This window comes from Magnolia sinica, chromosome 4, assembly GCF_029962835.1.
Source record: "Magnolia sinica isolate HGM2019 chromosome 4, MsV1, whole genome shotgun sequence".
NCBI classification, from domain to species: domain Eukaryota; kingdom Viridiplantae; phylum Streptophyta; class Magnoliopsida; order Magnoliales; family Magnoliaceae; genus Magnolia; species Magnolia sinica.
In genome coordinates, this window is record NC_080576.1 from 106,538,365 (window position 1) to 106,554,482 (window position 16,118).

The following is a 16,118-nucleotide window of genomic DNA, read 5'->3' on the forward strand; positions in this document are numbered from 1 at the left end:
TTATGATGCAAACAGGCATGCCATCCTCTACTGATTGTTTGAGTGCAAATTGTGCTTTGCCGCCTTTACATTCCACTTTTGTGCATGATCTGTAAATGCAATTGTATCAGTTCTGTGAGTTACCTATCAATGCTCCTTTGTTCTAGATAACATTTCATGCACGATCTCGACAGATCACAATTTTAGTTGCTCAGCTTTCTTCAGAATGAGAAGGTTGACTCCCCAACCATCTTCTCTTTTTTAATCTGATCATTCTGATCGATATTCATGATTCCTTTTTTTTCCCCCATTTGATCACACCCCTTAAGCCATCGCTCAAAACTGACCAATGATCTTGATTCGGTCCACCTCTTGGATTGATCAACCATGCTTGATTAGTACCCTCAATCTGGTCTAATCAAACTTCTACTCGAATGATCAAATCTCTCTTTGAGTGATTTAATGATTAGGAACCTCTTGCTTTTATGCCATTAAGCTGGAAATTCACACAGGTATATCGTGAGTATGTATGAGCACACTGCAGTGTATATCTCTTGTTTCTCTCAGATTGGCATGTCGAAAAGTAGCACTCTGGAGTGTTTATTACTAGGCTGCCTCAAACCACTTCACACATGTATTACTAAGCTTATGTGCCAACTGCCAACTGCCAACTTATATAAATGCCACCACCTGTGCCAAGAGGGCATTAGTCCATACCATGTACAACCAATTGATAAACATTCCACCTCGTGTTAAGTGGACATGTGCTTGAATATCTGAGCTATCCTTCAGGTGGCCCTATGGTGTAGATGCTCTGACTGGAAGATCAGGTTGGCAAGAGTGAACAAATTAAATGGACAGCTAAAAATCATTGCCAAAGGTTTTTTAGCTGTCCATTTGTTTCGTGCTTTAGGGTCCACCTGATGAGTGGTCTGGCCATCAAAACTTTGAGGATGACCTGATGAACGGCTTGGATCTTGCACTTGTGCTGTCTTGACATATGTAGTGACATGTGGAGAGGTTGGGCTTATCTGTGTGCAGTTGTCAAATCTGTATGAAATATGAGTATCTCATGGGCACATTGTAGTAGAATGCCCATTCTAATTGAACATATGCATATGATACATTTTCTGACAGTTTTGCCTCTCAAGCTCACAGCACCATGTATATATTTTAGTTAGTCTTGACAACAATGTAATAGAAATGTCCTCTTGGCATGATCTTGGTGGTGATGTGCTTTCATTCTCTCAATATCTAATGCTATTCCATGTACCCAGTCTCACGGAAAATTCACTGTTTATTGTCTCATTTATGGTAACATGTGCAATTCAATTCTGGTGGCTCTGTGTATAATAATTTCTATGGCGCTTTTTGTGTTTGCCCATAGGTATTATTTAATAATCATTGCATATAAACAGTGGGAGAAGACCAAGGGTTATTCTTTATCACTGCCTGCTAGGGAGTACTGTAAATGCAATGGGCAGATTTTCCTCGTAGCTTTAGCCAGGCACATTCCTGTGCAAGGATTACTGGTTCTTCTCCAAGAGGCGGTGATCAGGTGGCAACTACAACTGATAATGAAAGTAGTCCAATGGTTAACAATTTGGATACCCAGGGAGAGGATATCCAGAGTCCAATGGTTGATGGGTAAGCATATATACACTTAGCTCGAATCCAATTTCTAGATTTTAGCCATGGGTTCTTTATTATGTAGTTTTCCTATTGAAATGCACGAGCTTTGGTTGCAAATACTGCTTTAGTGACACAATTCAAAAATTTGTTTTCTCCATAAATAGTACAGCGAAGAAGAAGAGAGTCTCACGGATTGCAGGTGGAGGGCTTCGCCAGTTCAGCATAATAGGTTAGGGGTAGTTATATTGGTATACTCAATATTGTTTTGGGTGACATTGTGCCGTTCACCTGATGCACCTTTGGAGTTGATGTAATGTACTTATGTGTCAGCTAGCCATCTTCGAATCTTTGCAGTTCTCCCAATGTTGCAAGATGAATTTGTCACACATGTTAAATTCATAAAGGAGTTTGCTGCATTATCGTATTGTTCTCATATCAGTTACTGTAATATGCCAATATATTAGTCAAATGAGGATTGGATATTAATGAAGTTTAGACAACGCGCTTGATAATATGCCCATATATTAGTCAAATGAGGATTGGATATTAATGAAATTCAGACTTATTTGCTTCAAGCTTCAATCATTTCACATTGATTTTCTTGCTTTCAGTTTGTAAGAAGGTTGAGAGCAAGGGAAGAACCACATACAGCGAGGTAGTGTCTGGTGGCCCCCACCTCATATGGTATTATTATCAATATTGTTTTTTTTTTTTGGTTTCTTTATATACTCTTGGAACATAAAACACCATAGAGAGTGGTCCTTGATAGAAAATTTCAAATCAGTTTATCTTTGGAGGTCATGAAGTATTGGTCTAAACCATATATTTCTGTTTGGCTAAGATGCAAAAAGTTAGAATTGTTGCTGACCCAGTGATTATACACTCTGGAGCTAATGAGCCAATTTAATTTTGCTCAAGATCTAGACTGTAGAAGCGTCATTGTTCAGGAAATCCAGGTTCCATTGTATGTATGGAGAGTCTGTGCGAAGTATATGAAGTGACAATTTATGCTTCTAATGGGATAAACATGGAAAATTGAGGGCCATCTTTGTTGTCGAAGGAATGAATTCATTATGGGGACAGTGATTGCTGATGGCATCTGATGGGCCATCATCACGTCCAAAGAAATCTGTTGTTTCTCCTGGAAAATTTCTTCAATAGAAATGTAATTTATTTTCAAAAAAAATGGCCTGACAAGTTGGACTCTTGCCGTACGGCCTGACAACTGTTAGCACATATACAGTGACATAGTTATCTTCCTTATTCCAAATGCAGCCTAAATTATTCTGGATTTTCTTATCTCCTGATTAGGGATGTAAATGGGCTGGCCTAGTTGAGGCTCTTCCACGCCAACCTAGGCCAAATACCCAGATTTTGGTCAAACTGATAAGCACACAGGATTTTGTTCTGATAATACTTGAAGTGATATCAGTCTGAGATTTTTTATTTGAAGGATCGAGTTTGACTGAGAACTGTTGCCAGGCATGTTGTTTGGTTTCTTTTTGAAGGATCAATGCAGAAGTAGTTTTAATGATTAAGAGTTTCTTTAGTGAAATTTGAACTACCCATATGTTGAAAATAAAATATGAAAATGCCCTTGCACTTACAGAATGCCATGAATGGCTTAAAGGCGCGTACCGCTGTATGCTTCTTCAAGAGTCGAAGCCTCCCAAATGTGCAAATGTGCAAGGGACTTTGCAACACTACCCTGGGATTTAATTAAGCCTGGCTCGATCCAGTCTTCCAACGAGCTTCCACTACTCAGCGAAGACACAGTACTTGACCTTTGCACTATATGCGCAAAATGAATTGAAAAGAACGAAATGGAGATGAAGTAGTTCCATTACCTAACTCCCATCTTCTTTTATAGAAGCATATTAACTGTGCAGTTAATAAAATGCACAGTCACAATGTAGTGCAGTAATGACAGGATGCTTCTAGTTTAAGAGACCTCTCAGCTCCCTAGATGGGCTTCAAGACTTTATGTCCTGTCATCTACTTCATTGGGCTTGATGCCCAACGGATAGGTCCATCTGGAAAAGAGTTAAGGCATGATGGAGGCCGATAGCCTAGCCTGCCAAGTGCGCCACTAAATCGCCACATTGTGCCTAAGCAGCCCCGTAGCTCACTGCCCAAGACCATTTATATAGTGGAATCTTAAACAATAGGTATATAGGAAGGATCCTATATAAACCACATTTCATCTCTACCTCACTTCCAATGTAGGACTAAAACAAGGCATAGGTAAAGAAAATTTTAAAACTAGTTCAACACCATATGTTCAAAAAGCATAATGAGCAAGCATTTTATGCCTATAAAAAGGCTGCAGGCTTAGTGAATTTTGCGGTAATGCACAACGGTGGTGTCTGCACATGTGCATAGACATTCTTTGTCATGATTGCATCAAGCATATTGGTTGATTGGTCTGGTGTAATGGCATGTGTCGCCTTTTGAAAAATGTATTGTATATAATTTCTAGTTCATAAATGCAGTGTATTCGAAAAAATATATCAATAAAAATACAATAGTACTAAATAACATATAATAAATACCTGCTAAGATACAAGAAAAGAGAGGAATAATTAAGGTTTTCCTGGTTAACTGTGTTGGCGTGTGTCTGACATGCATCTCACACAGGTGTTGGACATGGGAATTTTGTAGAAGAGTTGAACTGTCAACAAAGTATTCAAACAAGTCTTATGAAGTATTCACCTAAGTGATACTTTGATGCAGCCCAGGAGAGTGGGCCCTGTGATCTGACCAATCAGTGAAGTGGGCGGCATGATCTGTCGATCCAATGAAGTGGGTCCACGACCTATCTGTTCTGTGCAGTGGATCCTGCAAACTCTCCGATCAAAGAATTTCCTCACAATCTGCTAGACGGTATTGTTGGCCCCTGATGGTCGTTTGAAATGTGGATCCCCCACAAGGTGGTCCAATTGACTTGCGGCCCATATGTTCCATACGGTTGGGGCTATTTCTTATGGCAACAGTTAGTAACAAATTAGGCAAGTTTCCTTTGTTGTGTTTCCGTCACTTATTTATGGACCACCTCAAACAATGCAAGAGCTACACATTGATCCCTTCTTCGAGCATATTGATTTACCTTTAGAACGAGCCTAAAATTATGGGATTTTGACATGAATTGAGTTAATAAGGCCAACTTACAGAAGTGTTGTATGGTTGTGATGGGAACTGGGAATATTATAGCAATTGTTAATATTTTAATTAAAATAGATTCTTGGGATTGGAATTAATGAATCTTAGTATTAGATTAGGGTTTCCTTTGGTTTGAGAAACAAATATATAGACACGTAAAGACTCTTTCATGAATAGATGAATTAATTATGAATGAAATTTCAGTTTACTCTAGGTTTAAACCTGCAAAGGATTTTCCCAGGGTTGCGATAGTCCTTTGCTGGAACTGAAAATACGATGCTTCTAGATTGTGTGGTAGATTCCATGCAATCATGATTTGGATGGATTCTGTATGATCGATCCCTGTTTTTTCCCTTCCATCTCCCACCTTTCAACCTACAAATTGTCTTCATCTACTTTTGCTGCTTTTCCAAATCCATCCTGCATCAGCATTTTTATAGGAACGTATTGGTGAAGATTCTGAAAGGGAACTATAACTCATGAGATAATTTTCCAAATAATTTCCGGAAAAAAACTTTATAGAGAGGTTTAGTTCACTTTGTAATGTACACTGAAAAACCTGAATTGCTGATTTTAAGATTTGAAAGCTCTGAATCATGGCCAGTGCCTGCATCGATATGATTGCAATAGTTGATCATCCTGAAACAGAATCCAGCAACCAGTAGTCTGATACACTGCTACATAGAAACCAAACTGGATGATGGGATATCTCACTGTGCACTGTATATTTGTTTGCTATCATCCAGTATTTCTGTATTTCTTTTCAGTGGTTATTTGTCCCAGATGGAGTGAAGTTGATATTTGGTTCCAGGTTGCGGATGAAATCATAGAAGAATTTTCAGCAACAGACAGTGATACTGTGACTCTGAATCAGGTTTGACTCAAGTCAGGTCTCCTTAAGAACTAACTAATATCCGAATTTCTGAGATGATTGCAATGGATGGTATTAGAATATTTTGGTGATGTTCTCTCCATGGCAGTACGATGAGAAAAACATACGGCGACGGGTGTATGATGCAATAAATGTTCTCATGGCTATGGATATTATTGCCAAGGACAAAAAGGAAATACATTGGAAGGGGTTTCCCCGTACGATAATTAATGACATTGAAGAGCTACAGGTATGTCACATTTTGAGTCTATAACGGCAAGGTGTTGATCTATTGGTTCTGCTGGTTTTAACTCAGTTTTAATAAAACAGCACTCTTTTACTGTTTAGCAGAACTGAGCATCACATACAAACTTGATAGCAGTTCTGAATAGTTTTGGCTTTTCTGCAGGCAGCCGCTTGAAACTGATGAGTAAGATTGAAAACAAAGCAACCTACTTGCACGAATTAGAAGAACAGGTATTCCTTTTATTTATTTATTTTAATTTACAATAGCTTCTTTGTCATCATTATGCTTGCTTTTATTATTTTCCTTATTATTTTCCAGTTGCCCAATTATTTAGGTTCACCACACCATGTATGTGCCGTGGCCTGAAAATCAGTCCAGTTAGGTCATCAGTTAGGACGTGTTTACATAAAAGTGGACAGTTAAAAATTGACCAACACCGCATTTGAAAGTACATGTGAGGTCCACCTGATGAACAAACTGCCTTGATCTAATGGGCCACAAGGCATGCACCATGGGACCTACATGATGAACAGCTGATATCTTGCATCTGCACGTTGGCACTTGTGTGGGGAGTTGGATTTGAGATCCTACACTTGCAAATAGATTTAGCATGGTTCTTTATTTTTGTGTTTAGTGAATGTTACATTTGAATCCTAAGGATAACATTCTTTGTGAAATGATTTTTTACTGTAGTCTTTCTTATGCTTCTTTGTTATTGTTGTTACTATTATTTCTAAAGATTGTAGGTCTTCATAACCTAATGCTGCGCAATCAGCAAGTGCACGAGTTGGGAAATAATGTTGCAGGAGTTCCCTTGCCATTTATACTAGTTCGGGTATGTTTGATGTTTATCTCACTTTATGTATATTCATTATCTATGCAAATTAATGAAATGTGTAAGGCAGTGCTGATTTTTCCTCTTCCCATCATGATCATGGTGTGCTGTAAAGGCCGTTATGGGGCCATAAAGGTCGTTACGTAAAGGTAACGGTGGCAACCATTACACGTTACGGGGTCGTAATGGCCATACCAACTGTTATGGAAAAAATGACCTGTAATTGCCGTTAACGGCAAGTTACATGTACTATAAAGGCCATAATAGCCCCATAATGGCCTATTACGGGACATATATAAGTTTTTCATACTTTTTAATCAACATTACAAGGCAGATAAACGTTTTTCGGAGGTTTTTTTTAATTTAAAAAAAAAAGAGAGACCGTAACGGCTGTTATGGGGTTGTAACGGCCGTTATGCCCCATATCGTAAAGGTAACGGTGGTGGCCGTTACGGCCACCGTTACCGTTACGGAGCACCTTGATCATGATGCACTCAAGTTCCTTTTTACTTTCTAAATTCCAAAAGAAAGAGATGCCATGATGTCATGTAAGCTGGAATTGCAGATTTGGTATCTATTAATTTTTTTCTCAATTTAGCCATAAAAATATAATTACCCAAGAATACTTTCTATCCCCTGTCGTCTTCATAGTGTTTATGATTTTAACTACTAAATTTTTTTGTTAGTAGCAATTTCTCGAGCCCATACTTACCTAGCATTAAAAAAAAAAAACGAAAAAAAAAAAGAGGCTCTACATGTTCTCTCAAGAATTTTTGTTGTTTTCTTCTCCCAATGAAACAAATGTGAACATAGAACTTGGGCTTTTTTGGTGGATCTAGAGGAGTTTGGCAGAGCGAACCCTCTAACCCTATATCTTTTTGTGATGATTATTGAGGTCTAAGTAGGATGAGTGATAAGGGAATAAAGAGAGGTCTGTTTAGTTGATTTAAGGTTGGACAGGACTTGCATGTAGCCCATCTTCAGTATGCTGTCAATGACATTCTCCTATTCTCCGAAGATTGTTCAGATTGGAAATTTAGAAAGGGTGTTGACTTACTTTGATGCAGTCTCAGGTTTGAGGATTAATTTGTTAAAGAGTGAGATGGTAGGGCTGCAGCTAGGGGATTTAAGACAGGGAAGTTGAAGGCATACCCCTATCTTCTTTAAGCATTGGCAAGCCAACTCCTAGCCAAGCGGTTATGGGATTTGGTGGTGGAAAGGGTGGAGCATAAGCTTCAACCACCTTTGTTTGGAGGGGCACTCTTGTAAAAGTCCCTTCCTATTTCATCTCTCCCTTCAAATGTTTGATTGAGGTTATCAATTATACGATAAGTTCCCATGTTATTTTCTATGGTAGGGTAGGGAAGAAAAGAAATTTTTCATTTAGAAGGATGGCCATGGTTTCACAAGCTCAGGGGGTAGGGGGTTTGGGGATAAAAGCTGCTCTGTCCAACCTGGCTATCCATTTCATATCTCTAAATCAAGAGCTGTTTGGGAAGTGGCTTTGGAGGTTCAGCTATGAAACTGATGCAGGACATGGAAATTAAACATGATATGCAAAAAAAATTCAGGCTTAAGATCATACTAAATTAGAAACAATCACACAATTCTACAACCCACATAAAGTCAAGCACTCAATCAAGGGGAATCTATGCGAGTCCAGGCCTACACATGTTAGTATTGGATCAATAAAAATTATAGACCAAACAATACTCAAAGGAGAGTAAATTCATCCACACATGCACAGAAATATTTCTCCAATCCAAGGGATTCACGGATTTCAATTCGAGGAACCCTAGGGTTTAAAAAAGTGCATGGAAATAGGGATTTAGGACAATCTAGGGTTAGGGTTAGGGAAATAAGGTGAGAGAGGAGCGAAAGAGAGGAAAGAGAGAACCTGGTACCGATTCCGCACGTGTGAACAACTAACTTGCTTGACGCACGTGCGTTGGTAGTGGCCCGCACATGTGTGGGGCCCACAAATTAGAAAAAGGCCAGCTTGGCCCTGGTTGGCCAGGGGTGGGCTACTTTCCCTCTAAGTTTCAAGCCAAACGGATGATCGGTTTGATCACGGTGCTCTGCCGAAATTTCAACCCTTCTGCAGGGCCAGATTCCGAAATTCTGTTGTAGGGGGAGAATTGTTGCGAAGGGATGATGGATTTGATGATTAGTTGGTCGTAGGAGATGGTGGATATTGATGGTAGTAGATGGGGGCGAATCGGGATGGGTGCGGCTTGGCACTACGGTAGTTAGCCCTTCGAAGAAAGGAGGGTTTCGCACCCAATTGGATTTCCACAACTCGGAGAATTAGAGAAGAAGGAAAACGTAGAATTTTATTCATAATATTCAATGAAAAAAAACCTACAAGGGGTGTCTATTTATAATAAAAGCCTATACCCCAAAACTCCCGCCATGTGCGCAACCTATTACTTGGAGACGAAGTAATAAAAAAAAACAACTAGTTAAAGCAATCTAAACCGTCTATGATATTCCTAATAATAATAATAAGTAAAACCTAAAGCACTAAATTAATTAGAATAGTGGGCCACGATCATGAGAACCCATGGTGAGATTCACATGACTATCGGGTCCACTCCAACTAGGGGTGCACACGGTTTGGTTCCGGTTTTGAAACTGGAACCGAATAGTTAAGGAGATAGATGAATTGGTCACTGCCAGCTGTTGATATGGACCATTCATGTGAATGGGGCCGCCTTTAGTTCTCATCCCTTTTGAAACTGGATCCGAACCGTGTGCACCCCTAACTCCAACGAACCAAAACGCAGTCCTCTAACTAGGAGGCCCTCCCTGGACATCATCATCGATCCAAATCGATGGTGGGGCCCTCATCCTCCTTGCATGCGTGCATAGGGGAGGCGTGCGTGTGCGCGTGATGTCCCCATCAGAAACTGATAGTTTTTGGAAGCAAGTTATCTCTTTAAATATGGGCGCAACAAGGAGGGTGGTTTTCTCTCTCATCTTCTTTTCTTAGTTTAAGGCATTCGGTATATGGAAGTCCGTGGTTAGTGGTCGGGTGGAATTTTCGGGGTGGTCTATGAGGTGGGAGGCAACGCTCGAATAAGATTTTGGTAAGATGCGTGGGTTGCAAATTCTCTTTCACTTGGGACTTCCTCCTTTATACCATATATCCTCTGATCGATTGGACAACAATTGGTCAATTCTTTGGCATGATAGGCGGAGAGCTGGTTTGGTCTCTACGTGTCTGCATGGATTTGAGGGAAGATGAGATGCAAGAGTTTTTTGCTCTGGCCAACCGAATTTGGAGCTTCTCTTCTTTTTTGAGCAAGGATTCGGGACTCTTTCGCTGGAAGTTGCCATCGTTGGGTAGTCAAATATTTTTACACTCTTCCCCAGTAATCTACGATCGACACCTACTGGACACTAAAGAGTTTGATTTGACACTTTCAACTCCCCCTTGATGTAACCAAATAGCCACACAAGATGGTTGGTTACAGTTCTGACTGAGCCAACATTTCAGATTGTCTTGATTGATGATCTGGATTTGATCCATGGTCTGATGATCAATTTGATAACAATAACAGTTAGATTACGTTGCAGAGTTGATGATATGAATCAGATGACTAATAAATTCATACGATATATTTGTTTTCATTAGGTTGGGTTTAGCAATGGGTTGGGTTTCATTAGATGACGTTTCTTAGGTTGGGTTTAGCAATGGGTTTTCTAATGAAACTGATCACCTACAACCTGTTGTAGGTTAGCATACACCCCCTTTTTGACAGGCATTTCCTTGTAAATATATTCAAGAGAAACAATTCAGAACAAAATTCTGAAGGCATGAGAAGGTGGGTATTTAGTAAAAACTGCCAGAATCGCTACTAAAACTTGTTCATTGCTCATGGTGCTTCATTATGGAGTTACAACCATCTGACAGTCCTTTACTTATCCTTGAATTCGTTGCGTATATACTATTTTTATCACGTTGAATCAGCTTAGTTTCAGTTTGGATTTGCTTTCTTTTGTAAACAAAGGAAGTTCTAAATCAAATCCAATCCCTCTTAACTTGGTCTATATTTTTCAGTAGGATATTCAATGCCCATAAACTGTTCCATAAATTAGAGATTGTGATGAGAACTTTGATAGTTGATACTATAATGCTCATCATTGTAAATGTGGGACTCATGCATGATGATTAGGACCATTGATTTCGTGGGCCACTAATTGATGGGCCATATCCTAGAATCAAGGGGATTTGGACTGTGGTTCCCATCATATCTGTTGCCAGATGAAAGGGACAGCCGCTTGAATAAGTGGAATGGTCCACGTCAAATGAACAAAACCACAGCTGGATGGTAAGAGTGGTCCAATCACTGCAGCTTTTTGCCTGCAGCCCATCCGTGTAGGTGGCCTGCCAGATCAAAAATTGCTGTCACCATACATATTTGCCATGCGTATGGTTATGACAAATATGCAGAGAATTTCTATGAGGTTGAGAGGCTTGATGCCATTTCTTGTTCTTTATATTTCAGTCTCGGTGAACAAATCAATAGACCAATACCCACTGACCCACGAACACAAAATGTGGCGAAATAAGATTTTTGGTGTATTTGTGGGGTGCACTCCAGTGGTACTGGTACCACCATAACCTCAAGGTGGTACCAGATAGATGTGGGGCCCAGTGGTGTACACAGAATCCCACCTGTCCTTCAGATGCTTCACCTCAAAAAACCCTAGCGTCCCAAAATCAACCAAATCAAATCTCAGGTGGGCCATAGAACATGGAACATGTTGAGAGGGAACACCCACCAATGACTAGAGTGGGGGCCCTACCATATTGTAGATATAGAATCCAGTCTGTTCAGATCCTTCATCCATGCCAGATAAAGGGAAATCAAGCTGTATTACGACCCAGGTATGCCCCTGTTAAATTCAAGGGTGAGTATTCCCTCCCAGTTTGTTTCCTTTGCTCTGGCTCCCTTCAATTTTGGATCTGGATGAGTATTGGGTGGGGTTCCTTCTGGTAACAAACTGATGGATGGGTTGGATGGTGTGAATACAGCACGTGGGCTCACACATGGCCAGTACCACTGGAGCCAACCCTTTGCATGGTAAATTATTGTTATTTACTCTAATTATATATTCTAACATTCATCTGTTTGAGGAAAATAGACACGCCCACAGGCAAAGGTTGAGATCGAGATCTCTCAAGACATGCAGTTGGTGCACTTCGATTTCCATGGGTATGGATTTGCTAAATCTGAAGTTCTAATTGCCTTGACTCAAGCGAATGGTTTTATTACTTAAAACGTGTTTGTTACAGTCCCATTCTCTGTTTCTGCAGCTTGTTTCAGTTATAACATTGTCCTTGTTGTTATTGCCAGCACACCCTTTTCACTGCATGATGACACATACATCCTCAAGGCAATGAGACACTGCCGTGACCCAGAGCTCGCACGAGTCCTTCAAAACTCCAACTGTGCAGGCAAGTCCCTGGGCTCCATCCCCTTCTCGTGGCATTCCACAGTTCCAAATGCCTGACCCAACGCGAGCATTTTGTTGTATTGTGGTAAAAGAAATGGACTATAATATATTTTCAACAGCCATATTGATAGTAGTGGAAAAGACGGAATAACAGATTTGCTTTTTGGACTATCATATATTTTCAACAGCCATATTTATAGTAGCGGAACACTACAACAGATTTGCTTTTTCTTCCACTTCCTTTTTTTTTTTTTTTTTTTTTTTGTCTTTCAAGGATTTGGGGAGCCTCTAACTTGAACTTGGAGAGGCTGGAAAGACTTTGTAAATGATGACTTTACACATGATTGATATATATACACCACGGATAGAAGCCACTTCGCATTTAAGGGCAATCTATCTGGGGCAATTCGGTTATGTACTTTGTACTTAGGTTGTTAGTTTGTACAAGTGGGGCCCATGTTCTGTGATCAGGATCATCTTTCTATTGTGCCCCATTAGGGATGGACAATGCCCTTGAATATTTCCTATATTGAAAGATTCCTATCCACTGGTCTTGGGCTTTCCCCTCCCCCTTTTCAAGTTGAATGTGGAAACATACTGTATTTTCTTGTCGACTATTCAGGCATGTAAATGTTGTTATACACACATGTTTACTGTATATATGCCATAGAAAGAGCCAATCTGCAATTAAGGGTGATCTATTTGGAGCAAGAGCAAAGTGCAGCCCATGTTTTGTGATCCGAACCATTGCTCTACCATGCCCCAGCAGGGTTGGACAATGCTATGAAGAACTCTCATGCTAAAAGATCCTATAAACCCATATTGGGCTGCTTCTCCCCCCCACCCCTGTAGTTGAATGTTGATTCATGTTGTGTTTCTCATGTTGACTATCTATGATTAGTATCACTGGAGTAGATACATGAATCACTTTAAGTATAAGAAGCCGAGTACGTGGATTAGTCTGAGTGGAGAGAAAAAACAAAGATTGAACTGAAAATCTTTTCTAGAGATATCCATTTTCCTAGAGAGACAGATAAAATACTCAGGCAGAACAGCATCCCTTGTCCTTTTCTTTAACTGCCTTTGTAATCATCTACAAAGAGATGGATATACCACTCTTCTCTAGTGCCCCTTTATGAGTATCCTCTCCGGGTGATCTTTGAGTCATGGTTTGTCCATGTAGGTGCCTAGCAGACCAATGGTATGGAACCATGGGGCTCAATTGTACAAACTGAAAACCAAGTATATTGCATACCTTCTGACTAATGATGACACAGTTTCTATGATGAGCATATTACTATGTATCTGTGGGCATATGGGGGGTCTCTACATTTCCAAGAGGCTATTCCAAGGATTCAATAAATTTTGGCTCATCTTCAACCCTATGCTTTGTACAGTGTGTAGTGTTGTGTAGAAAAATTTAGATAATGGTAGAAGAATGTAATATAGATAGTAGTGTAGACTTGTTTAAAAAGATTTTACAGTATTCTTGGTCGTTCAATGATTGTCACCTAGCACTATTCTGATCACCTTTACTAAGTAACAAGAAGGTTCTTAGATCTTTACAAGAAGAGGCTTTCATTTGTAATCAACCTTTGAAACTTGTAAGCTTTTGAATTCTCCAGCGATAGAAAGTATTTTTCCTGAAAAGCGGCCTTTGTGCTCTCCTCTTCCAAGTAACTTATCTACACTTTGGTCGGTCAGGCTCAGGACTAAGGCCAGGATTGGTTGAAGGCCAGCCCTGTTCAAAATTTTTTATTATGGTTGGTCCAGATGAAGCCCATTGCCAACCTTACCTACACTTTGAGTGATCGGCTTAGAAGTCCAAAATACAGCTATGAGTCGAATGCTCACTACCCATTCAGCGGACGATATGTGTGTGGTAGATGCATTCTCAAATGCTTAGCCCCGAATGTGTATATTTAAAGCCAGCATGCTCATCAAGTGAATGATGAGAGGTTTACGTGTGTGATCATTGTGAACATGTGCAAGATCTGGGCCCTTTGTTGTAGGGGCCCAAATGTGAAATAGGGTGCTTTTTAACTTCACTTGGAATGCATCCGTGTATTTCTTCTGACCATTGGATTTTTTGTTACGTGGTGTGACCAACTTGGTGAGACGAACACCCAGGTCCATAGCTCAAGTGGTAGACTGAGTGAAAGATACCTCGTTTCAACACTGAGGTCTTGGTATCGATTCCCTAGTAGGGGTGGCTAACAGTGAAGTGTGAACTGCCAGTGGGGTGTACTAACAAGCTAACAAAAAAAAAAAAAAACATGGTGAGGCGATTCAGCATGACTTTTGAGCCAAATCTCACATATGAACTGGCCCACCTTTTTGAATGGCTATGGATCTTGCACACGTGTACCATGAATAGGAGTGATTGGACTCAAGTTTGGGGCCTAGATTGCAAGGTCAAAACATGTTATTTATTTTCTTTTCCCGCTCAATTTCTTTTAATTAGAACTTCCTGAGTGTTGATGGCCATTAGAGTGTTTTCCCTTGTGCGGCTCCATTTACTGATCCAAGCCGTTCATTTAGTAGGCCCAAACCACTATGGACCATGTGGAAATCCCATTGACTAGAGGTCTGCAGCCTTTATATGAAGGGTGTTGAAACGTGGATCGTTGATCCTAATTGACCGGTGCATGTATAGTGAAGATCAGTGGATTGTCGACGTGCTCATCCATGGCGGGCGGGACCCACTAGATGGATGATCTGGACACCACCATATGGTGGGAGTATTGCTGGAAGCAGATTAGGTGGTGACACTAGGTGATGTTGGGCGCTGTGGGGCCACCGTGATTTATGTGTTTTATCCATGCCGTCCATCTGTTTTACTATCTAATTTCAGATTATATGTCGAAAAATGAAGCAGATCTGATGGTTAAATTAACCACACCACAGGAAATAGTAGGTACAGTGACACCCACCATTAAAAAACTTCCTAACGCCCACTGTAATGCTTATTTGCCAGCCAACCTGTTGATAAGGTCAAACAGACCTGGATGAAGGGAAAACCCAAATATCAGCTTGATCCAAAACTTTTATGGCCACCAATAAGTTTTTAACGGTGGGCGTTTAGTCACCACTGTTTCCTGTGGTGTTGTCCAATTGAGCTTTTGATTTTCTTCATTTTTGTCTTCATGCCCTAAAATGATCTGAAAAAACGGATGGATGGTATGGATATAAAACACATGTATCACGGTGGGCCCCACACACCCAATTGGTTTTGGCTGGGATCATCACCCACTCCACTTCAAGGATCGCCGTCAAGCCACTTGAGGAAGATCTGTGCTGCTACGAGTAGCAGAAAGAATTCCTCTCCTCACACCTGCCAATGGGCCATGTGTCGGCACGATCAGGGCCACTCATGGGGAGCTCACCAGATCTTGCCCTGACCCAAAATTAGGTAAGGCCACCTGACCAAGTGGGTCACATGAATGAGAAAAAAATGGACGGTTAGGAAAAGACCACGAATGGTCGATATTCAATGTACAGGTGTGGCCCAGTTGAGGAGTATAGTCCAGTGCATGTTCAAAGTGGGAACCGCTGGATGAATGACCCTCGAGTGCAGTTTTTAGGCACTTGCTGCTCACATGTAGCACGTGAGTTGAAGATCCAAGCGGATCATCGAGTGTGGACCGTTAAACTAAAACGCATGCTGATCTGCAACTGTAGTGGTCCACACGCCTACAATAGAAATGGACAGTTTAAAGAACCTGATCCGTCCACATGCATGACCCACGAAATGAGAGCAACGGCTTGATTTCTTACTGTCCCCCTTATGCGTGGCTTGGGTCTCTCACACGTGTGCAGTGCTGCCACATGTCAAGCATGATGAAGTTCCTGAAGCTTTTATGCAGTGGACGCGGCTTGGTGTATCCCTGGCTGAGGGGCCACCGTGATGTATGTTGTATATACACACCGTC

At 40.7% G+C, this 16,118-nt stretch overlaps 1 protein-coding gene across 1 annotated transcript; it reads left to right on the forward strand.

Annotated features, from left to right (window-relative positions):
- Positions 1–848: 848 nt before the first annotated feature.
- On the forward strand, positions 849–12,578 carry LOC131244258 (transcription factor-like protein DPB). Its single transcript, XM_058243892.1, has 9 exons — positions 849–1,626; positions 1,776–1,840; positions 2,223–2,266; positions 5,582–5,644; positions 5,751–5,895; positions 6,051–6,118; positions 6,628–6,723; positions 11,875–11,945; positions 12,087–12,578. Exons 1-9 carry the CDS (start codon positions 1,451–1,453, stop codon positions 12,241–12,243), a joined length of 885 nt encoding a protein of 294 aa, XP_058099875.1. The 5' UTR covers positions 849–1,450; the 3' UTR covers positions 12,244–12,578.
- Positions 12,579–16,118: the final 3,540 nt, after the last annotated feature.